This window comes from Adelges cooleyi, unplaced genomic scaffold, assembly GCF_023614345.1.
Source record: "Adelges cooleyi isolate 19-005CV unplaced genomic scaffold, UGA_ACOO_1.1 ACOO_flye_CR_arks_rails_tigmint_CR_PRNA_651, whole genome shotgun sequence".
Classification (NCBI taxonomy): domain Eukaryota; kingdom Metazoa; phylum Arthropoda; class Insecta; order Hemiptera; family Adelgidae; genus Adelges; species Adelges cooleyi.
Window position 1 is genome coordinate 14,864,657 of NW_026096352.1, and position 26,060 is coordinate 14,890,716.

At 34.6% G+C, this 26,060-nt stretch overlaps 1 protein-coding gene across 1 annotated transcript in view; it reads left to right on the plus strand.

The window, feature by feature from the left end:
* LOC126844878 (uncharacterized) overlaps positions 1-26,060 on the plus strand; it is a 111,078-nt gene that overhangs the window by 5,628 nt on the left and 79,390 nt on the right. The window contains exon 2 of the mRNA XM_050583336.1: positions 7,366-7,702. Within this exon, the coding sequence (XP_050439293.1) occupies positions 7,414-7,702 (289 nt within the window). The 5' untranslated portion in view covers positions 7,366-7,413. The remainder of the gene's footprint in view (positions 1-7,365; positions 7,703-26,060) is intronic.

The window sequence follows — 26,060 nt, forward strand, 5'->3', positions numbered from 1 at the left end:
AATATATTTGTTTGACTCGATTGCCACCAACAACTTGGCTAAATCTGAAAACTTCTCGAGAGCATTATGCGTTTCATGTACATATAATATGTACCACAAGATTAAAGTTCAAGCATTTTCAACCTAGTATATATTATACACTATATAGCTCCTTTTTGCACGAACACGTGCGCCTCGAAAAAGCGGAACTCCTGTAATAGTTTTTGAGATGTTTGCCAAAAATATTGCCAACCTCATGAAATCATGCAAGACCAAAGACATTTTTTTCGCCCTTGAACTTGCCGGGACAAGCACACATTATTATAGTCTACCGAATGAGAGAGATGTTGCAAATGGCGTGCACGGGGATTGTTTCGTTTGAATATTTATATTATTATTTATTTTTTTGTTGTTTTTCAAACTGTAATCGTTTAAACGCGACGTAAACGGTTTACTCACCCCCAAGTACAAAATTAGTTTGGTTAACTAATTAACGGTGTACCTACACACGATAGCCAATAACGACAACAACGGTATATGTATATATAACATTATTATTATTATTATTATTATAATTTCAAAAAACACACAAGAAACATATTATTATTGCTTAGCCGAGCTGTACTCATGCGATGCTATTGTGGGTGGGGTGGAAATGGGGTTGGCAAATGCGATAATATCATGACTGGCGTGGAAGTGCCTCGAGACGTTTAACTACTCAATTATGTGTATTACAACTTGCACGGTGTGATTGGTTTTTAAAAAACATATTTCTCAGACACGATATTTCATTGGCTTGAGATTTTCTATTTTTCCCCCTTTTTTGAAAAACGCTATATTTTACAAAAAAAAAACTTATGTGCTCTCCGTGCCTGAAAATATCACCTTTTACCGGGAACCTTTCGAAAAACACATAAATACTCATTCACGGCCGCACTGACCTTTCTCTATCTCTCTCTCTATCCTTCTGGATTTGGTACAGTTTTTTTTCTTCTATATTGTCTGTACGGTTGTATATTTCAAAAAACAAAAAGCGATTTTTTCGAGTTGTACTATTAAATAATTTATTAGATAATATGTTGATCTATTCACACGGTGTTATGTAATATTTATAGTAGTATACTGATTTACACGGCCCGGTACCAGACAAGCAAGGCAGGTAAACTCGTATAGCGTCCAGTTAGGGTCATGGGCAGTTTTAAAATTTTAGGTAGATTTTTATTACATTTGCTAGATAAACACATTATGTAGAATTTTACCTTTTATCTTGCATCGAATGCGACAGATATTATAAATGGGTTGAATGTTTCAAAACAAAAATGTTTAACACAGCCAAACTGTTTTTCAATTTAGAGTAACACAAGTAAAAACAGCATATGGAGTAAAACATATTATTATTATAACTGCATTTCACACAAGAAGAATGGTAACTATTTTGACTGTTTGTCTTACTAGTTTTAATTTGACAGAACTATTTATTGTTAGGAGCAAAAAAGATGCAATATTTGACATAATATTTAATGCGGGAGCCATTTGAAATATCCTAACTTGTTCAAGGGCAATTGAATATTAAGTTATTTTTATTTGAGTTTTTCCGAAAGTTTCAAAACTTTTTACAGTTGTACAAGTAATTTTCTGGCGTATCTATTGAACATTATACAATATACATTTTCTGGTAAGGAAACTTACCAGAACTTTCTCTATGAAGAATTTTTGATTTAGTGGTTAGAAAACCAGTTGAATTTATTGGGAAAAATTCACACAACCCATTCATGACAAATTATCATAACAAAAAAAAAATAAATATAAACGCTTAAAAACAAAAACCGAAATCACTTTGGAAGCGACTGCGTTTTAATTTTAATTTGTATAAAATTCGGCCCACAAGGTAAAACGTTTTTAAACGAAATATTAGTATATTTATTTCTAAATCAAAATATTATTGTTTAATTTAGACTTATTGGTTTAACTGAGTTTCGCAAACTGATTTCAAAGTTGCGGAACGAAATGTCTAATGTTAGTAAAAAAAAAGAGTAACGGAGCAAGTTAGTTTAATCCTTTAGAACAAAAACTGAACTAAATAATTGTTATTTTATCGGTTAAGTATGAACGAAAAACAACGTTCCAAGCACTGCAATTGATTTTTTTTCAACAAATCAAATAGCAAAACTCGACTAGGAGTAATCGCAATAAATAAATTGTCCTGTGGGAATTGTCCTTAAATACCCCTCCCCCTCAAAAAAGTCCCTATCGCCCGAGACGTTTGTGCAGGGTTTGACCAGCACCGTTAATCGCCCTGTATAATAATACAATATCTAAATGAAACAAAAAAAACGCGCTTCACTTAAACGGCAATAAAACGTCATAATATTACAATATACATACATACGTATAATATACCGTGTTGCCTTCTTATGTGTGTGTGTGTGTGTGCATGTTTAGGGTCGACCAAAATTGGGGGGGGGGGAGTGCAACGTCTGAATCACGGGGCCACCGTTTACGACTTTATTATCGTACTTACCCTCTCCGACCCCTTTGGACGTGGCTAACCGACCTTTGTTTGTTCAAACATATATATATATATATACACACACGATTACATAGCAATATTTCCGTTCGACCCATAGGTAAGTATATAACTATACTTTGCGAGGGATTTTTTTTATTTTTATTTTATTACCTGCACGCTGCTGCCTTTGGAGTTCACAAAACTTTTACTTCTTCCACGGTACACTCGGCCACGGTGCCGAATATTTGTCTTATTTTTACTACTACCGTACCGGGGGTAAGTATTACTTACCGGTGGGGGGGGGGGCTCCTACCTATAATAATATACTTACTCGCTTATACGTGCTTCTGTGTGTGTGTGGGTATTTATATATGAACGGTCCAGGCAGTCGCGCGTTCGGGATGAGAAGAAGCAATGGAAAAGTAACGCAGTAAAAGGTTTGCCCCACACCTGTGTGTGTGTGTATATGTGTCCACGGCCTTTGCCCGGTGTATATATACCTGCACTCGCCCCTTTGCAGTTAGCACCGTTACTGCTGTTTGTTTTACGGTTATTATTTTACTCGACTTTTGCTTTTTTTTTCCTTTGCCGGGCATTTTTATTATTATCGGCTCACACACACACAGCGGAGGACTTCTTAACTTTTTTTTTTTTTTTATACACAGACTTTTTGTTTTATTTCCTTCGCCGAGTTGGCCGGTTTTTTTTGCTTTACTTTTCTTTTACGATTACACAGCACTGCCTGCCTATGTACACACACACACACACACTAGTATAGCGTATATATGTATAAACGGTGGCAGTATAGAGGTGTGCTAATGAAAATAACCTATACGTGTTAACGCCGGCGCCTATAGCCGTCGTAAAATCACCCCCCCCCTCCAAAGGTCTTGCCGTTTATCAGCTCTGTTCGTCGACAACTTTACTGATCAAAAGTAGTGTTATATATTGTCATCGTTATCCGAAAATGTACTACTAAAAACCATATTGTAATATTGCTGTTATTGCACGAGCAGGAAGTATATGAATCTGACGCGGTTGGTCCGAACGCCATCTTCTTCCCGAAACACATAATATTTAATATTGCGGACGATGAAATGTCCCAAGAACATGGCACACCTGTATGACAAGACAAATGGATTGGTTTTAATTGTTTTCGTTTTTCAAATATAATGTAGGACATCAATAAAATACGCCATCGTAAAATATGCCATTTTAGTAGTCTGATGTCCATGATATTTAGCTTTTTTTTCTTCTAAGATTTGCGACGCCAGGTGTACTTAGCGCAATTGGAATTAAATCTAGATAAGAACACCCCTAACAAACATGGACACGTTAACGTTGATACATTACACTTCTTCTGTAATGGGATTTCCAAAAATCGAGTTGAACTTAACGCCTCTGTTTGTTTTCTTCGTAGATACACTATTATAAACAAATAATACGACGTGCTGGCTGTAATAGAAACCAAATTTTGTTTGTTTCTTATAAAGTCAACGTCTCGCGAGTGCAATCTGCAGCGCGATGATAAGAAAATATTTTATTTGTTTATTTCCCCAGAAATAACACTTATAGCAGTACGGTATAGCATACAGTTACCATACTATAATATTATATTATATACCGCTCAAGGTTGTCCAAGATTTGACAGATTGTTTTATCGTCAAACTGCGGTTTCAATTTTAACGAATCTTTGTACCAGCCAACGGCTTCTAAAAGAAATTTAAACTTTTTAAGTTCCCAGTTCTCTAGCCACCGTTTTTTTTTGGGGGGGGGGAGGGTAAACCCGATTTTGGGAACTAGTCGCACACTGCCGAATATTGTTCGAACAATAGATAAGAAGACGTTAATATTATTAAAGCATTAGCCGGCCGAACCGGCGGCTGTGTAGTATTAGCGCAGTGTGTGTGCGTGTGTGTAACATTATATTGCGGTTAAGCGGATGTGCGGAATTAGGCACGCGGTTTTGGGTTTTACCCGGAGGGTGGGTAATCCCCGTGTGGCAAAATACAAAATACCTAACCTTCCCGCGTACAATAATATAACCGCGGTTGTTATTGTGTTTTTACACGTGTAATAATCGTAATACACATAGTTTGGCGGCGCAAATGTAGTCACGGCGTATGATATTATTATTATTAATTATATGAATAGTAAGTGTGTGTGTCGTGGCGTCCCTTTCGGCATAATCGCCGTATCGTCGCCTGGGGACGTAGTGACCCTTCGGCGTATTAAAGAACACACCTAACCGGCCGGGCGAACAACGACCACGGCGGTTTAAATTATTATTATATTATAATACACACACCAGGGCCACCGCCGCCTTCTGGTCGAATGATATAATAACAATAAAATAATATAATAATAATAAAACCGGAAATATATTACACATAATATTATGTAATACCTATATATGTATAGAGTGTGTTTTAAGAGCTGGTTTTAATTAATTATTATCGCGCTCCAGAGAACCCAGAGCGCATTACTATTACAGTAATAATCATAATATTATACCTACTGCGCGCATAATATATATAAGGCATTTAAACTACTGTACATTTTAGAAGGAATAATAATAAAAAAAAAAATGTATAATACAGTCAGCAGTAAAGTAATCCCGCCCGGTCGTTTCGGCAGAGTCGAACAACAATTTTAAGGTTTTTTTTTTTCAATATGCAGTTTTGGCGCCGGCACACACACACACACTTAAGACGGCTTTACAGACATAACGTTATTGTGCCGTACATAAAAACCCAAAGAGGGGGGGGGGAGGAGGTAGAAAGACCAACTATTAAAATATATTATTATTATATGTAATATCTCTTTTAAAAAATCTAACTGCCGTCTGCGAATATGGCTTTTTAATATTATTATTATTATCGTCCCTTTAACGGCGGCGGCGGTTTTTGTTTTTTATGTACTTTTTCCATCCGCCAGAAATAACAGCTAATACAATTCAATAATTACACGCAGGTATAACACACACTGTATTCATTGTTGTGCGGGTTGGATTTTGTTTTTTGTCGACGACGACAACGGCGACCACGTGGTAATTACCGCGTGTACGGTATACCGCGTTTACAGTTAATACCGTGGTGGTGGTGTTAATATCGTAATACTGTATATTATTGGCTACGGGGGCATAAACAAACACGGCGAGGATAGGCAATAATAATATATTATTATATCATATGCGGAAACCCGTTCGGCACAGGAAGTTCCTATCCAGCAAAAGCTCCCCCGCCGGCCTTTGGCTTTCCAAAAACGGTATGTCCCTAAGTCCGGTTTCCTAACCCCCCCCCCCACCCCGGACCCGACCTTATGCCGTCGCTAATGACCGTTTGTGGCGACTTGCCGTACGCCATTGCCGAATAATAATAATGATAATATGTTAAATCGTTTGAATTGTGCGCATTATACTGTTGCAATATTATTTTGTAAACCCGAACAGCTTTAAGTGATAATCACCACAACCGTGTGTACATTAGCGTTTGTATAACGTTTGCTGGAATATCGTACCTAACCTATTTGAGATTAGCGACGAAGAGGTCGTCTCAAGAAAGAGTAGGAAAACCGGTGGTCATGAGCTTTGAGAGCGACCAGGTAAAAATATATAAATAGGTACAATGTTGAAGAAGTGGAAAGTAGAACAACAAAGCGAGTTAAACGAACTGGAAAGAGACGACGAGGGGGATGTTGTATGTCAGGAAGATGCCGTTTATAGTGAAAGGAAAATAATTAAGAATGATACTGTAGGAAAATGGAATACATAGGTTGCTATTTGACTTTTAAAAATCACCCATTAATTTTAAAATCATTAACATAATGATTGACACTTAATTTTTATTTTTATTTTTGACATTCATTTTTATTAACCACTATAATAAAAAAAATAATATTTGAAACCCTTAACCATAAAAGGTTTAGGATTAAGGGTATTAAATATTGCTTTATTATATATAAAAGAGGCTCAAGTTTTTTCTACACTATAATGAGGATTTTTGTTTGAAACATTTTTAGCCAAAAAAATTATTTAATAGGACGAAATTAACGAAGCATAACATTTGTAACCCAGTACTCATAAAAGATAACAGATTAAGATTGGTTGTACTTAAAACATTGATTTAAATTTTTTTTTTTTTAAGTCAGTGTTTTAATTTTATTTTGTGTTTTTATTTACAATTTTAAAAAAGTGTAATACTTTAATACTAAAATATAATGAACAAAAATGTCAATATCTTAGGAGATTTTCCTTTATTTTTAGATTTTTGTGGGCCACAATGTATCAATGTGGACTAAGTTTTCGTACTATTCTTAGGTGTCCCACTTCAGTTATACTACCTATATGTATATTATCATACTGTTAGAAGAAGTGTTAGAATTCATTTTTAAGACCATCTCTCTGATGTCTTTCTCGAAGCACTGATCGTTCAGTAGCCTTCGTCCGGTCAATTAATAACTTTATCTCGCCTTGTTATCTTTTATAATAATTTGGCCAATTTCCAAGCTAAAATAATAAGTTATACATTACCTCAATGCCTACTGATTCTTGATAAACACGTCTTATCCGTTATTAACCTAAATTGTTTTCTCTCATCGTTCGAATGATTAATATCGGCTATGTTTCTTTTTCATCAAACAACTTTTTAAGGAGACATTACGTTTTTCTCTTGTATGAACATATTGTTACTCGACATGCGAGAACAACTGGAACGAAATCATATTATAACAAAGTACAATAATGTGTAGTATAGATAAAACGTAGCCCCAATACAAAGTGTGCATTAACCGGATGAAATAAACAAATATTATAACCATCCGAGTGGAAAAAACACTGCGTTTATTTAGTATTTTTTATTTATATTTTTTCTCTACAGGCAAACTACATCAAAGCGATTGGATTCGAGACGAGCAACAGCACGACGATGACGAACCAAATACACCACGGTCGAATCGCCTTTGTTCTGGTGTTGTTAGCAGTGCAAAGGTTTTGCTGGACTGTTGCTCAGCCCCAAGCCGGAGTCGGTGTCACACGAGACGGTTACCGTGACTCCGGTTACCGTGACCCCGGTTACCGCGGTTGGTACCGAGCAGACGACGATCCGGTTACCGGACGGCGAGTGTCCAAACGACAGTCGGCAGCGGCAGCGACAGACGTACAAGGAGATCATCAAGACCAAGACGAAGGGGAAGAAGAAGAACAAGACGACCCGGGTGAGTAGGTTTAACTTTTAAGCCAGGGTTTACGGCTGTATCAGTATAGGCCGGTATCACGGTTTATGGGCTGGTTGAGCTCGGTATATTATAAGTAATTCTTCGAAGAAACATAATTTTAACGACGAAACCATCGTGTCGACTTACCTGTACAACTTTGTGTCGGGCGATCACGACGTTTTTGGCAACATTACCAAAGAATAAAAAAATTGTATGCCTTTGGCCCAACAGGTACTATTACCTAATAAAACATTAAAATTAAAAACCTCAGTGTTCATCAAGTCTGGAAATGTGTTTTTATAACCAAAGATACTATTCGATATAAAGGTCTGAAACTCTTCACTGCACTTTTACGTGCCAAGGTGATTCTAATAAGACCCTCAATTAATAAAAATCCCTTCATTGGTTTCAGAAAAACGAAGGTTTCATATAGATAAAGAAACATATGTAGCTAAAATTGACAATTTGTTTAACCGTAAAAAACTAAAATAATTTTTAATTCATATTTTGTATATTCTCGACAAGTTCTTTTTAATGATCTTAGAATTGACTTTCTATAACTTATAGTTAAGAGTGAATTGAAAATAAGCGTTTACAAGAAGATGTAACACACAGACTTTTTTCAAACTCAAATCATTATGCCGCAAGGTTATGAAATCCGACTTACATGTATACAGGGTGATTTATTTATCATGGGCCACTCAATATATCACTGAGTTTAATTAGTAATTGAATTCATTTTTTCATAGTGTTTTTGTATAATGTGATCTAAATTTTCCACAAATTTATTATGTTTCTACCCCCCTACCAAACTAGTTTTTTCGATAGCAACTTTTAAAACTTAAATGGTAATAAATATATTTGTTAAACTTTTAAAATTAAGAATATTCTACTAAAAATGTTGACTGGTCGATAACTAATTTTGGATAATAATTTTTGAAGTTATTGAAGTTTCAAGTTTAGGGTAGGGGGAAGGTGCAGTGTTGCATTATTTTTATCTGCGCGCACTTCCCCTCCTGTCCTAACTTTTAAACTTTAAAATTAATTATCCAAAACTGGTTATCAACCAGTCAACATTTTTAGTGAAACATTCTTAACTTAAAAAGTTTAAAAAAACATATACGTTACCATTTAAGTTTCAAAAGTTGCTATCAAAAAAACTAGTTTGGGAGGGGCGTAGAAACACTCATTAGAGTGGAACGGACCCCATTTTACTGATATTATTTTCCGAACTAGAGATCTTGGTGTTTTGAACCTTGAATGGCATATTATGTGCTCTACGTTTTCCATAATTAATATTGAAAGACATAATTTTAAACGTTTGTGAGAGTTATTTCAAATGTTCCGGTTTCCCTGGTCCACCCTGTACGAACTTTCAATTTAAAAATTTTAACTAGATCAAAGGCCCAATTTTACAACTTTCAAAAAATTCCTTAGGCTAAATTAAAATTAAAAGTTAATATTCTACAAATTAAATCAACCCATTAAACGGTAATAAATTAGGCAAAATTATAAAGTTAAACAAAACGTACCTAGTTTTTGTGTCTCCTTAAAAAAAAAGAGTATTTTGTAATATTGGACCCTTGTTCTAATAAGCGTCTCAATTGAACAGCGACAAGATCTGCGTTGAATTGTGTTGCGTGAAAGCGGTACCTATATAAGTAGCTGAGAATAAACAAATCTATCTTCTCGGAGGGAAATGGTGGGCATTTTTTTTCATTTTTTTTCCCCTTTGCACAAGAGCTTGTTGTGAAATCTGACATAGCATATAAGTATAGTGTGCGTGATATTAAATTATTATTATTGTGTCGCTGACAGTTGAAACGTTTGTCACATTTATTCGGTTTTGTATGCATACATCATTAGCGGCTGGTACATACACACATGTGTGTGTAACATATTCGCATAGTGTGTGATTGGCATGCCCAGGGATGTTTCGGCATTGGTGCAATCGTCTTCAAAACGAATTCGTTCGCTCGAAAAATAAAAATAAATTCATGATATATATATATACATATAGAGAGAGATAGAGGGTTTGTCTCCATTAGCATCCCCGTGGCCGGATGCGGCGCTCTAGTAATTGTAGTCTGGCTGTTGCCGGGTTAAACGAACCGTCGTAGTCGGTAAATACACACACACTTATTATGTATGTACCTATACAATAAAATATGTATAGGTACACACACACACACACACACGCGCGGGGATTATATTATTATGGCCGAGCAAGTGCGGTAAAGGCGTTTAACACATGCCGCGGAGTCGCGCTGATGGCAAACTGTCACGCGCGCCCGCGTGTAAAATCAAAAAAACAGTACTCGTCTCCCCCCCCCCTTTCCTTTTCCTCTTTGCTGACTATCCCTATCCCTGTCGTCGCCTCGTTGTACGAGTCCCGTGGGATGTACAGGGGAAGTTATCGCTGCCTGTGCACATCGGGCTGATTGCCACAACCTCCCCTCGCGTGCATTTGTGTGTGTGCTGGTGTGTGCGTTATTAGCGTTTTGGGAATTTTACCGGTTCCCCGGTGTGTATAGGTATTGGTACACTGTACAATAGTACAATACAGTATACAATTTATACTGGTAACACACGGGGACAAATGTTCGGAAAATCGCCAACCGCGTATGCCGAACACGTGTAACTAACCGCGCGTGGCGGGTGCACGGGGATTTGTATACAATAATTTTTTTAAAAACGCGGCCTAAAATAAAAAACAATAACGCCACGCGAAACGTACTGATAAAAAAAAAAACACCAAAAATACGTTATTTTTTCGCCCATATAATATAGCTTATGAAGTACACACAATCTATGTGTACAAGTGTTCGCCGAACTCGGACACATGTATTATTATACTCATTTTTGATTAAGCCAACACGCGGGTCCAAATCAGTGTGTTATCTAGCCGCAATACGGTCGTGCAAAATGTGTTATTATTATGCCACCGTGTGTAATATTGCATTTGAATATTCATGCGACGGAGTACACTTAGCTTCATTCTTATCATTAGGAACTTTGAATAGTTTTCGAGGAAATATTATGCATATAGGATACTCAAATTGAACCGTCAAAATGGTATTTTTAGCTTCGATTCGACTGAAATTGTAAATACTGTACGTTATCTGAACGTTTGTTACTGTGTTTGAACGTTGTACAGCTGACATGCTGCCGCCAATAGAGATAATATTAAAGACACACCATTTCCGCCATCTTTGTGGCAACAAGAACCTTATCACGTGTCTATAACTGTTATCACTGTTTATAACAATTAAGAGTTGATAGCACAAAATCACAGATATATGTATATATTACTTTATACACACATACATAAATCCCACACAAATGGCCGACGTCGACTTCAAGTCTTATCACTAGCTGTTATCAATCATTATGTAATATATATCTGTGGTCACAGATCTGGAGGATTTTTTACAACTGAAAGTGATAAAATAACTTTCAAATAAACGCTTCGATGTGAATCTTTAGATGACAATAATACATAAATATCGATAAAAGCGTTGTAATGGCAATAAAGCAAGCGCAAAAACATGTATTTTCAATATTAGGGTGGGTACCATTTAGGTTGTTATTCTGTTGATAATAATTTATTGCCGTTTTTAACCGTAAATAATAACTGACAATATTATAATGAACAGATTGTCAAATACCTGTTGACTGTTTATTCACTCTCGCAGTGGAATTCAATACGGTCAGTGTAATTTTTTTTTTACTACAGATTTTTAAGAAAATTGTTAATATTATAAACCCGTTCTAGAATTACCTTCGGTATAATTGTTAAGGTCTATAAGTGGTCTCTAAGACTTCACCTAAATAAGCGAAATAAGGCTTCCTCACTACAATATGGACAGCACCTCCCTTGTGAGTTTATGGCTATAAAAAAAAAACTACTAACAAATCAATGCGAACATTTTACAAAACATTACCCATCACAAAAAGAAAAATGTTCCAGGTTAACAGCACAATAATAATTATTAAACAGTTGTTTCACTAGAAAGAAATTATAAACTCAAAAGCTAAAAGACACTATAAACGTACCACCGGATGATTCAAGAATTTAGATATGATAACAAGTTATACAACAAAATAAATTAGGCCACGGACAATATAAAGCTTTTTGATTTATGATAATTTAAATTATTAATTAGCATAAATTCAAACGCATTTCAACAAAAATCCCTTCCACGAAAACGAAGAAAAATTCAATTATGAAATATTGGGTAAACTACACTTTGTTCGAAAATAATTTCATTAAAGTGGGCTAGTTAACATCAGGCTTTAAGTTCCTATTCATCCAACAGTTTCGACTTGTAACTAAATTAATAGACTCAACCAAAATTAACATAATCGGTATTTTGCCTGATTTTTTAACACTCTAAGCTGTACTTTATTTTAAATTATCTATGTTACCTGCAAGCTTAATACGAGGTTCATATATTTTTTAAAGGGCAAATTATTATGACAATTTATGTTATCGTAGTGAAATATGAATTAAACTTGTCTTAAAAAAATTTCCTGTTTCTATGATACTCATTTTTTATAATACATCAATTAATAACTAGATTATTAGCACTATGCCGACGGAACCTATAATAAACCAAAAAAAATGAAGTTGTTTGAAAAAAGTATAATAGGCGAGTAAGCCTGTTTTCACAGACAGTTTGGTCGATTGTTCGACATCTTAACGTGAATGACTTATAATTTATAAGTCATAAACATTGGGTACATACTATGTATATACTTTATACAACCTAACCCGCTTATAAAGTTTTTACTTTCGAAAATGTTGACTGGTCGATAAACAGTTTTGGATAATTACTTTTAAAGTTACTGGTGTTAAAAATGTAGGACAGAAGATCAAGAGTGGGGTAGAGTAATGCGCGCAGATAGAAACAATACTGCACTCCACTCATCCTGCCGACTTAAAGTTTACAGAGGAAAGCATTTCTATTAAATTGGCTGTGATGACACGGACGGTGAATTTGGTCATAGCATAATTTGGCGTAGCAAATAATTAAGAGCTCTGATTCTAGAAAACCAACTTGCTCATATTCTCATATAATTAAGTTTTCGGTGTAAACAGTTGCCTCAGTCCTGCTATCTTAATTGTATTCACAATTCACTTAACCTAATAACCCTAAATTGTCTGGGCAATTTGTTAAGAAGGGTTCAAACATAATAGCTAACTTATTTGCCGAATATTTCTATTCGTCTTATTCGCCAACTAATGATAATCAGATGAAAGTTTGTTGCAATCCTGATTGTATCTTTGGTTCTGTTCTTTCTGTAACCGTCCAAGAATTATTTAACGTTCTAGAAAAATGCGGCCCATATCCTTCACCTGGTCCTGTTGGTATATACCGGAAATAATCCTTAGACGTTGCCACTATTCATTGACCCTACCATTATTCTCTCTTATTTCATTGTCACTCTCTTCCGGCTGCTTTTCTAACTTCTTTTGTGAAACCTATTTTCAAGGGAATCGCTCCAATATAAAAAATGTATAGGCCAATTAGCTTAATGCCGGCTATTCGGCAAATTGCTCGAATCGATTCTTCCGCCAAGGCTGAACTCAATTTGTTCAATGCATCTTAATCGAGAACAATGCGGTTTTTGCAAATAATAAATCAACTTCGTCTAATCTAGTTTCTTATCATAATTATTGTTTAGTTAACGCTGTTGAAAAGAGCGACCAAGTCGATTCGGCTTGTACAGACATTAGCAAGGTTTTCGATACTTTTTGCATATTCAATTTATTCTACTTCTTGGTAATGAAATCCTATCTACCTAAACTCTTTGGCTACTTTACTATACATTATATAGCGAGTAGATTTTCTTTTAAAAATTTCAGTTTCTTGTTGACAAATAAATAAACTTTTCTCTGGCTTTTTGGTCTAAAAAGTAAACAAAAACAGACCGCATGCAATCCCCTTAAGCAGTTTTACTAATAATAATATTGTACATAATTCTAAACGCAGAAATGTAATAAAAAAAATGTTGTAATATAAAAATGAATTGAATTTTACACCTGTTCGCCTGTTTTGTACTAGCACGGAACGCGATAATCTTATTTTATGACGTCTTCAATAGCAAGAAAATATACATATTTTACAATACTCGAATTCCGAGTAAAATGTACAGTTTGATTTAAGACAATACGCGCAGAACATTTCATGTTTATTCGTTTGTAAAACTTGTTTATTTACTGTGCTTGGATTTTGAAGTTAAATCATTTTTTTATTATTTTAAAGTAAAAGTTATACTTTCAACATTTATTCTGCAAATTAAAAGTTTCTATTAGAACTTTTGTTTGAAAATACATCCATGTAACTTTCAACATAAAAGTTTTACCAAAACCCTTTTTGTCGGGCTTAAGGCTTTCAAAATTCTTTGTTGGATTTGATTTACCACTCAAGTAAATCAGTTCCAGGATCGAGTGAAAACTTTTTGATATAAATATATTTCGGTAAAAAGAAGTTTTTCGTACAACTCTTTAATTAATTCATTTTTTTTTAGCCCTATTTAATTATTGTGATCTTTACAATGCACCCGTTGTTATAATAACTTTAAAAGGTAAAAAAAAAACACACACATTAAGATCTAACAGCTAATCTTCTGAATTAGTGTCAATACCCCGCTCGTCCAGCTTTGTAAATCAAAATTAGCCTTTAAATTTTACTTATTTCATATACGTATACAGATTGTAAATATTTTCAAATAAATAAAAATACAAAAAAAACCAGCTAATCTCTCATACAAGTATTTTCTTTCAGTATAATCGGCCAAACCATAAAAATGTCATATTAGTTCATACAAAAATAGTTTTATAATCAGACGGCGATGAATATTTCTTTTCTCCGTCTACACTTTCATTTACAATTGTATCATTTACTTTTTACATAGGTCCAGATGTATTGCAATTTGCTTCTTCGTCCAAACCCACTATTATAACAGCAGCAAATAGATATTTGCCACAAAAATTGAGATCAGTTTTTTTTTTATAAATCTTGCAAACAACTACACACTGCACGTTAAATAAACAAAATTGCATTTGTTTTTCCCTAACGATGACTAAAAGTTCTTGATTGACCGTGTATGGAAATCTTCAACCGTCAATCCGATTATCAATCTATAAAAAATGCCACTCTAGGGTTATTGTGCAGCGTACAAACCAAAAAAAAATATATAACAAAAAAATGTTAAACAAGTCGTCCTTGTTTGTCGAAGAAATGATTAATTTATTGTCTTGGCCAACGGTTTCTCGCGGGTAAGTTAATCAAATTATCCGTTGACTGTTGTTGTTCAAAACCGTAAGATTAACAATAGGTGGTTAAAGGGTTAGAGTGTTAAACAGAGATAGTCAACAGCCCCACTGTTCGAATTCCATGGTCGTGGGTCGAGTAATAATTTTCAAACGGACAATTGTTTTTGTACCGCATAAAATCGTATAATTTTAACATTGAAATCATATTGCTAAATTTTCAAATAAAATATTTGAGGTTTTTTTTAAATTTAGTTGTGATCGGAAGCCATCAATCATATTATGATATATTTATATATATATACTAATCAATAAAATTCAAAAGCGGGTTTTCCCCAATTCGTTAAAAAATTACCTCACCCCCCCCCCAACTGTGTTACTCCTCCTGCTTGTTGACAAAATTGTTTTTCATTGAGTTTGACCAATCGGTGATTGGAACAACCAATTGTTCAGAAATTTCTAAATTAATATTATATTTTTTTTCAGTTTTCTACGCAGTTGCACTGAAAGAAAAACGAGTTACGGGAAAACTATATAATATATATTTTTATTATCGACATGAATATAAAAAAACAAACCCTGTTATATTTAATATTTATAAAAATGTAAAATGTAAAAATTATTTGCGAACAAATAAAAAAAAAAACGTAGGTAACATAAAAACATAGTACATAGTGTGTATTTTTATTTGCATCAACGTTTATAAATGTTTTTATTACTTTGCCCGTAACGGGAATGGAAGTAAAAGTTATTTGCAAACTTACATAAACCGGCGCCGTCGAAAAGAGCACAGTTTTGTATTTTTAATTACCTGAAATCATATTGGCCATTAGAGCACTCATCATTAGTAAATTAGCTCGGCCTAAGAGCACTCACTGTTAGCTATTATCCGGGCGAATTATTATCCGTTTATCGAAACCGTACACTATTTTCAAAAAGATGTAACAGATTTTCTGGTAGTATCTCTTAGTTTAGTACACATAACACAGTCGCCCCCCATTCGCTGTACGATCTGCGCATTGAATGACACATTAACTGTATAATAATAATTATAAAATACAGTAAATATAAAATAATAATTAGTTACCAAAAAAAAAAAAAATTATACAATAATAATGGATTAATTAAAAGTCATCGGAAACGATATTTGATTATTTACAAAAAAATTAAATTTTTTTTCTTCTCTCTGTAGCACTTCACTTACCTATTGTTTTTTTGTTTTTGTAAAATTCGTTAATTTTCGACTTGTATGAATCAAAATAGTCACTATTACTCATATTATTCTTATTATTGTTGTTATTATTAATAACAGCTAACACAATATAGATGGTATACCGCTTGGCGTTGACAATTTGTGCTCTTTTGGACTAACAATTAGGACCTAATTCTTTACCCGGTAAAGTTTGCTTATTGGAGTGCCTCTTATATTCTACCTTTTAACAATTAGAGCGTAAAGGAAAACATGTATCGATTTTTTTTCCTCGTAAATTATTGCTAATTAACGCTTTGATAGTCTGAGTAAAAATAATATAAATATATACTAAAAGGCTCTTCGTTAAATACCTATACTTTGCTCGTTGGGTGAACGCAGAAATTAAGTCGACGCATATGTCTTGATAACATAGGAGTGTATGATACAGGGTGACACATTTTGGCAAGTTGTTCTTTTAGTTGCAATAGTCGATGAGAGCTCGGAACACAGTCACTGTATTTGTACTATATTGTGTGTTCGATATCCGTTTGCAACCGTAAGACGTTGTTGTCAATAGTGTTAACCGACTTGGGATTATCGCACAGGAGATCATAATAATAATATTATATATTATGTAATGCGAGAAACGACTTGGGCTCGGGGTCGATTGAAACGATATTGTGTGCACGTACCTATACGCCATCGTCCGGGCAAGTATAATACCTATACGGCTATATTATGCATATGTGTTGTGTATATGTACAGCGAACGCAATATTAGTATTATTATGTCATTATTGTCATTATTGTTGCGTAATGGCGACGATAATAATAAATTTCACCAACGGTCGCGGCCGTTTAGTATTCATACTGTCCTTTTGGCACACGGTGGGGCAGCAGGGTACCTAAACCCTATCGCCAAACACAGGTTTTGTAGGTGAACTTGTGTGTGAACTTGTGTGTATGTGTGTGTTATTCTATTCGTATTCATGTCGTTGCAGAGGGCGAGGAAAAACTTTTGCCACGTGCGACGAGGGGGTGCGGTTTTTGCCCTGCCCCTCGTATAGAGGCCGTCGACAAGTTTTGTATAATAATATATGTATATTTAAATAGATTATGTCACGGCGTTTTGGTTAGCAGTTAGGGTCCGGTGGGCTCGGTTTTTGTGTTGCCCGTTGGGTAGGTAAGTGTAATTTTGAAAATTTCCCCCCAAAAAAAAAAATACACCGTCGTCCGGTATATAATACGCAGCGTTGTTACCGAGGGGTTTCATCAACAGGCCTATCTACATTCATTGTGTACTGCACCACAAGTACACAAGCACTACTATACAGTCTGGTCGGGGATTATAATGACGTCATGTGTATACAATTAAACTACGCTTGTATAAAATGATTTATAGAGAAAAAAAAAACTACTAGAACGAACTAATAATGTACATGACGTTAAACAATACACTTGTTAGCCGAATATTTGAATAAATGAAAAAACAATTGACCCATTTGTATTATTTTAGCTTAGCTTCGCTGAGAAGGTATTGTTGCTGTTACAATGATGTGTTTTTGTAATTGAGCTCACGATTTCTTATATAGATCAGAAATCGTACCCGAATGTACTTTATTTACCCATTCCTATTGGAACAATTGGAAAAACGCCCAAAATATTTATACATATTTTTCAATTCAAAACTATGGCGCATACTAGCTTTTTGAAAGTAGCCGAATTAGTTTCAAATTTGTATGGAATATTCTTTAGCTAGAGTACTGTCAAGAGTCACTGTCCACAGTCAATAAGTATCTGAAAGGTATGTTGTCAGTTAAGTTGTATGGAAAATAACGGAAGGTCAACCCTAATCGTATCCACCCTAATATTGAAATTACAATTTAAGCGCATTATTGTCATTGCAATTCTCTTATTGATACTTGTCATTTCTACATGTCATTAACATAAAATATTTGTCCTATACTGAATACAGCTTAAAATAGTTACAATATTTTCAAAATGAATATTAATTTCAAAAATGTACTTATCGATGGCTAAAGGGACAAACTTTATTTTTTACTTTTTTTTGAAAAATCGATTTATACATATGACTGTTTTTAATGTATGAGACTAAATGGTATGAACCATCCTGTCAAATATCAAGCTAAATGTATTAGACCAATGTTATTTTTACCTTTTTTAACGTTTTATAAACAGCTGTTCTCGCTTTTCGGTGGACAGATATGTCAAATTACAAAAAAGACGTGACAGAATGAAGGAAATATTAACATTGTTATAAAATATGTTATTGATTGGAAAAATATAACATGTCCGTACACACAACTTTTGTCAAAATCAATAAATGCAGTATTGAATAATAAAACAAAACAAATTTATGGCTAAAAAAAAAACATGTCCACGCTTGGAAATAATAAACATGTTATTTTTAGAACAAGTTTAATTTATTTTCGGAAATATCGTAGAATCGTTTTGAAGTTAAGTATTGATGGAGATCTTGTTCTGTGTTCGTGAAAAATGTTAATTACTCAAAGCCAAAATTAAGTCAATTAAACCAAATTTCCTACACTATATTTCATCCGTCGGTCGATATGGTTTGTTATCATATTTTTAAGCAGACTTGACGATTGTTTTTTTTTTATCTTATATAACCGATGACGGTGTTCACATCTTCAATGTGGAGAGGGAGATGAAAGGATATTTAAAAAAAAAAAAATTGTTTTATAGTTTATATAGGAGTAACCTAACGATACAGAGTTCTAGAGACAGAGATAAAGTGACAGCCGATTGCGTGTACGATCAAAGCACACGGTGGGGTTATAGACATGAACCGGAATTGGATAAATCGACAAAACAGGAACCGTGCAGCAATGTGGGCAACGGTGAATTAGCAAAATGTATACATTGAAATCACGGTATGAGGGCGGGCAGCCGTAACGTCGTTGGAAAACTCCAACCTATGCCCGCATTGATGCCACAGTTACAGCCTTGGGGAGATCACCCACGCATTCCGACAATGCTGTTTGCTAAACAAGTCTTGTGTACATATAAACACACATCAATTCGGATACAAGAGTGATGAGACGACGGCAGCCCGCATGAGTATCAGTATCGCTCTATTTCTCTCTCTCGAATGATGTAACATCATTGTAATATCGTGTAGGTAGGTACATATTATTACTATGGAATTTCGCGTGCACGCTGTACAGGGGGGGGGGGGGGTTCGGCAAATTGGTGAGATTTAACGGTGTGCCGAAAATGCGGTTACAACAGCACGAGTACACCGGGCAAAGGTTTCCCCCCCCCCCCAATGGTGTTTCGGGGCCAACTTTTGCCGGCAAACGGTCTCAGAAAGTTTTGCATTAGGACACTAATAGGCGCTGACGAACAACCGACCCCGACGACGTGGGGCGCTTAACCCTCGTGTCGGCCGCGGTAAAGGCACGGTCGCTGGCACGTGTATAATGTGGGGTTTATTTTTTTAACGGGCGCGATTAAAAAGCGCTACAGGTCCGTGTCTATGCGCCACATAGGTATCGGTGACTTGATAACTAGAATATAGTGGTCTGGACTCTAGGGTAATCACTTTTAATAAGTAACTAGGTGTTAGAGTTTAAAATGCAGCAGTGGAGTATTGTATTATTTTTAACTACGCGCCCGTTACTCAACAATACTTTGTTCAAATCCAAAACTGGTTATCGATCGGTCAAATGGCTTAGAAAGTTAATTGAATAATATATAAACGATACGGTTTAAGTTTCAAAAGTAAATAAAATTATATAAATTTTTTGTATAAAATTGTCAAATATTGTAAAATAACATACCTAATATATTAAAGTGACTCCGAAAAGAAAAACTACGAAAATGCAATTATTTCAACAGAAAGTGCGTGTTTTGTCCTTAATGAATCACTCTGTATAATATATTTTCTTGTGGCTTGCGTTAAATACCGAATAACGCTAACTCCGAATCGTATTGTTAATATTTTAAACCGTTTAAGCACTCATGAGACAGTGAAAGTAATTCTAACCGAAAACGGTTAGAAACGGTCATACTGTAAAATATTATAATACAAGAAATGCAAATATACATAATATACAACTCAAGAGATAAGAACTATTCTGGAGTCGGTTGTAAATTAAATATCATACAGAATTAACTTATGAATATCGCTATTTAAAACAAATATTTATTAAGGATTATCGTTTAAAGTTTAAAGAAGATCATATGTAAAAATAAATGATAACTGACAATATTATCACAGATTGGATAATTTATTTTTTTCGAATCCGTTATACTGTTATGAATTTTCATGCTTGAATCAGTGATTACATTGATGTCATTAAGGGTCCTTGTTCAATTAAATTAACGTTACAAATAAATTATAACGATGGATAATGAATATCAGCTAAAATAACGTAGGACGTACGTAGTGTTTCTTTATTTCTTTGTTAAAGGTTAAATAAGTAAATATAACTATTGTATCTGACTGTTGTATTAGCAGTGGGGTAGACTAATTTGAGAAGCATCCTTTGGTCAATCAAAATCAATTACTTACCGTTGTCGATTACACATGAACATAATTCAAGACTAGAGAAGTTAGAAACTATATTCAAGATGAAAAGTTAGAGCTGCCCAGCTAGTAGCTACGTTCAGAATGAAAACTGTATAACAATTGACAGGAATAATAAAAAGTAATCATCTTAAAACACTTGCAAACAAACTCGAACACCAAATCAACACATTTGATGCATTACAATCAAACACAACGCGTTTCTCAGACCTTCGGAGATCCTGAGAGGATACCATTAACATTCATAAGCTTATTCTTAAATAGTACTTAGTATAAACCTGATTATTGCTAATGTTACATTTTTATTACATTTTAAGTGGGCTATTGTTACAATGTAAAGTAATATTAGTGCGTTATTAATCTAATATTAATCTCTATACGAGTGGTCATAATCAACAACAATAATTAGCGTTTTAAAATCAAGATTATTTAGAACGACCCTTCTCCATTAGTACACAGTGACTAATAATAGTCTAACCATCTAGTATAACCAACGCTGGATTTGTATAATGTACTACCTACTTACATCCTAATACTTAAACAAATACTTGGTCTAATTTATTTACAATTGGTAAACAGAACTGATACCAATATTTGGCGGCGGCTGCATTGCTGACAATTTTTTTTTTTATTTCTCAATAATAGTATTGCTTTAATAGGTCGAAGTTTATCTGGTTGATTCAATTTACCGAAACGTATGACTTTAAACGGTTTTACACCGGAATTTTGGGGTTCATATGGATAATAATAATTGTCTGCCAACAAAGTTTGTTAAACTAATTTCCGGAACGGTATAAAATGTTAAACTTGCATTATTCAATATTATTCCTTTTGTAATAAATTCTTCGGGCCAGCATTTATTTTTAACGTTCTCAACTCTGATTGATTTTTTTTTGGCCAATCGGTTATTAATGGACCTATAATAATGTGTATATTTTGTCATTTTCTGGTCTGATGCTTCTGTACTTACAACTGAAAACTGAACATCAACAGGTATAATGTACCTACTATACATCAACAGGGTGTTATTATATTAGGTATATATATATCAAACCGTCAAAATATTAGCCGATTCGGTTAATATAATAAAATAGAATAAAATATGAAAAATGTGGCTTCAATAGGAACGCCAAAGCTGTCTTTGCCGTCACCGCCTTTGCCGCGCTGAGTTGTACATATTTTGCATGTTACTTGTTGCTCGCCGTGTCCGCCTGTCAAAAAGCCGGCACAACAAGTACACAGCCTTTGCCGGTACACGCGAATAACAGCAATAATAATGACTATCGGTGCGCTGATGACAAACTAAGTACATTTTAAGTAACACCGGCAACGACACAATCTCGAAATACATTATTATTATTATTACTACTAAGAACATAATAAGGTCCTGTTGGCGAGTACGGCCGGGTTATTAATGTAAAAGCAAAAAGAGGTTTTTTTGACACCGTGGCACTTAGCACTTAACCGAATTTTTGCAAAAGAAACCATTGGCTCGGACCATTGGAAAACTGTTATGGCCAAAAACCCACGAATACCAACTTTCGGGAAATCCGAAAGCTATTATTAACTGTATCAAGTTATGCAGTACAAATATATTATGTTATACCTACGTTAGATGTACAGTTGTTTTTAATATTATATCATATGATAGGATTTATCTTTATCTTACCTTGATTAATAAACTATAATCTTGATCCAAATATGTTTTAAATAGATTTGATCCTGAAATGTCGACTTCAATTGAAGTAATTTTTTTTAATTTTGTTTTGTTATTAATAAATAACAAACAAGTCTAAGACGTTTTTCTATGTTTTATGATTTTTTCATTAATTCATTTTTTTATAAGTATCTGTTAAGAATTCTGTTTATAATTTATTTTGTACAAAAATAGTTATATACGTTCCACATTCGATTCACAATGCTGTGAAAAATGGGAACATTTTTTAACGTAGGTACACGTTTTGCAACATTTAAATTAATATGTTAATACAACATAGACATGGTAAAATTACTATAACATTTTGCGGGTAAACTTTACTTACATTTTACTGTAGGTGTATTTTTTTAAATTTCAATTTAAGACTTCAACGATATTTTGAACCTAAAACCTCTCGGCCAATTTTCGATTAAACGCTTTTATTGTTATACAAACGATTTTTCTTTGCCTGGGGGGGGGGGTTTCAAAAGCACGACTAGTATGGGCCAATATGCCACATGGTTTTATCCAAATTGCATTCGATTGTGTTATTAAATCAACTTGCGCTTTTTAAGTTTGTGGCCATTTTTTATAGGTTCATTTTCAATTGGTAGGATTCTCGCCTGCACACAGTTTACTGGGCAATTTTTCGTTCTTTAAATTTAACAACAATGAACCTAACCTAACCCTCGAGACCGTGACGTTCCAATTGAGCTACCGCATGACGTTTATTATTACAATAACAATGGATGTACACGGCAAATATTATTGTACATAAGGCCGCCAAAGTGCTTCAGCCAGAGTCAAGTATTCACGCCGGGGTGTAAAGGCTCTGTATACGGTGTCATCCTTTTTGCGCGTGCCATTCTTCTTATTTCCCCCAGTCTTCTTATCTGCCGCACCGTCGGCGCCGGCTCGGGTTATTACTACATCGGGAGTGTTTTTTTTTTTTTGTTGATATTGTTCATCTTAGAGCTTTATAATATTATACAACACCTCCGCTTTTTGGTTTGACGGCCGGCTGATAAAAAAAACCCCGATTCGTAGGGGTTGTGGTGGTGGCAAGGAGGGTTGAAAATAAATTTTCCAAAAAATCGCCCGAAACGACAGATAGGCGCCCGACACGGTGTTGTACATGTCGCCAAGATAAGAATTCGGTGGCGGCGTTGTGTATTTTAATTGGCCTCATCATCAATCATCTTTTGTGCGTGGGCGTGTGTTTGAGTTCCTTTTTGTTTTGCTTAAAGAAATTCACCGACAAAAAAGTTACGCCACATTATTAGTGCATTAGCTTGATCGTAAACAACATTCCACTGACTTATCTACGATTAGTTTTTCCATTAATATGCACATTGTGACACACGGTACTAATATCCTATTGGTGTGGCCCATTTTAGTCCCACACAAACTTATTATTATTTCTATAACGACCAGTCAACATTTTTAATACGCTATTCTTAGCTATTTTAAAAGTTAATGAAATGTTGTGTTTACCATTTAAGTTTAAAAAGTTAATATGAAAATTATTAGACTGGGAGGAGGTTAAAAACGTAGAAATTTATAAGATGTCGAGATCACATAGTTTAAAAAACAAATTCGTATTATTAATTAAACCCATTGAGACATTGTGTGGCTTACGATAAAAAAAATCACCCTGCATACATGTTAAAATGCTTCATTATTATTTTTAAATAATAATATAACTGCTATTAGTTAGTTTTTATTTGTCAATTTTATTCACAAATACAATTTTTTAAATTTTAATCATGATTAACAATTTTATCCGTAAATACGTATATCCTTAAAAATGTATTTTTAACACATGAAAATATCGTTATTTATCAAACTTTTTCCTCATAAACAATACTATTATCCAACGGCGGTATGGATAACAGTGCAGGCCTAATGGTATTTTTTGGATAATTTTATTTAATAATATTTTTTTTGCAATTTTACGGTTGTGCCGAAAAAACAAATCGCTATTATTTTTTTTTCCAGTCGAGCATATTTTGTATATATTTGTATTTGTTAATATTTTTTTAAAAACACTAATTCCGCGTTAAATACAACGAATATGTATGCTATTATCTATATTTTGATCGTATACGTTTATATTATTTTTCGGTCCGTTTTTGTTTGTTTAATTTTATATATATATATTATATAGTTTTTTTTTTTTTGTGAGCCTTAAGTGACTCGTGCGTAAAAAAACAATAATAATAATATTATGGCATTTCTCCTCTCTAACCCCACCGTGTCCTATTTTGTACTCGTAGAGAGGCTAGTGTGTTTAATGGGGCGGGGTCTGGGGAGGGGGTAGCCGGGGGCGGTGGTCGAAGAGTGAACGAGATACGATGAGACGCTGCTCTGCGTTTTGGAAAAAAAAAAAAAATAATAATAATAATAAAAACGCAACGGCCGTTGCCACCGTATAGTAATTTGTATTCAGAACAGAGCGGAGACTGAAAGGCAGAGGAAAAGGAAGGGGTGCGTTGGGGGTAGTGGAAGAGAGGGGGAGGGAGCTTAAAACGTTACGAGTTGACGTTTAAATCGTGTACATAATCGTATATACATATATATATATATATGTATACGGAACGGACGATAGGGCAGGTTAGGGGATGATATCGGGTTGTCCGGTGACGGAGTAGTCGGGGGGTGGGGTGGGCGGAGGAAAGGGGTAGCGGAAAGAGCCGAGTACGTGAAAAGGGGCGGGTCGAACCGACTGTATATAGACGAGTATTAGTATAGTATTATATATATATAGGTATTGTGTGCACGGACGGAGCTGCTGAGGCCGCACAGGACGTGGAGTTGGCGTTTTACAGGTGAGAAGTGGGCGAGGGGCCGGTGTGCGTCTACCGCGGCCGGGCGGGCAGGATTGTTGTTTTCCTACGCCGCGAACGCACGCACGGATTGTGGCTGTAGCGGCCGCCCCGTAATCGCTCTTCGGATTTTTTTTTTTTTTCCCAGAAAACTCCATCAGGACGACTACAAAATAATAATATATATATATATATATATATATATGTATACATATACACTAGGCAGCCGATGGATGTACACAGCGACGAGTGGTGTTATTCAAATTGGTACTCCATATTTTTTTATGCCTCTTTACAGATTAATGTATGTATATTAATAGTTACATTGTATATTATATATATATATATACACACACAAAAGCTCGGATTTATTTCTTCCGTTACAGTATATATATATATATCTATATATAAAAAGCGCCTTACTATAATTATGATTTTGCAAAGGGGTTACTAATAAATTGTACACGTATATAATATATATATATATATATAGCTAGGTCTTGTCGGCCATGTTTTTATTAACTCTTTCAAAATGCAATCAAATTTTAAAACACTTAAGGAAAAATGTGTAAACGGTGTAGTGTACACTATAATAATATAGTCTAGACGTTCTCCTAAATTCAAAGGCGTTTTAGAAAAGTCACGTCGTTACTAATGTCCACGGAGACCTTAATATTTTATATTTCCAACCTCTTAGTGGCTCCAAACACAAGTATGGCATATTAAGTACCTATTGCCTTTGAAAACCTAAATCGGAGGCTTTTTTTTTTTGTAAACCACTTGTAAGTTTTAAA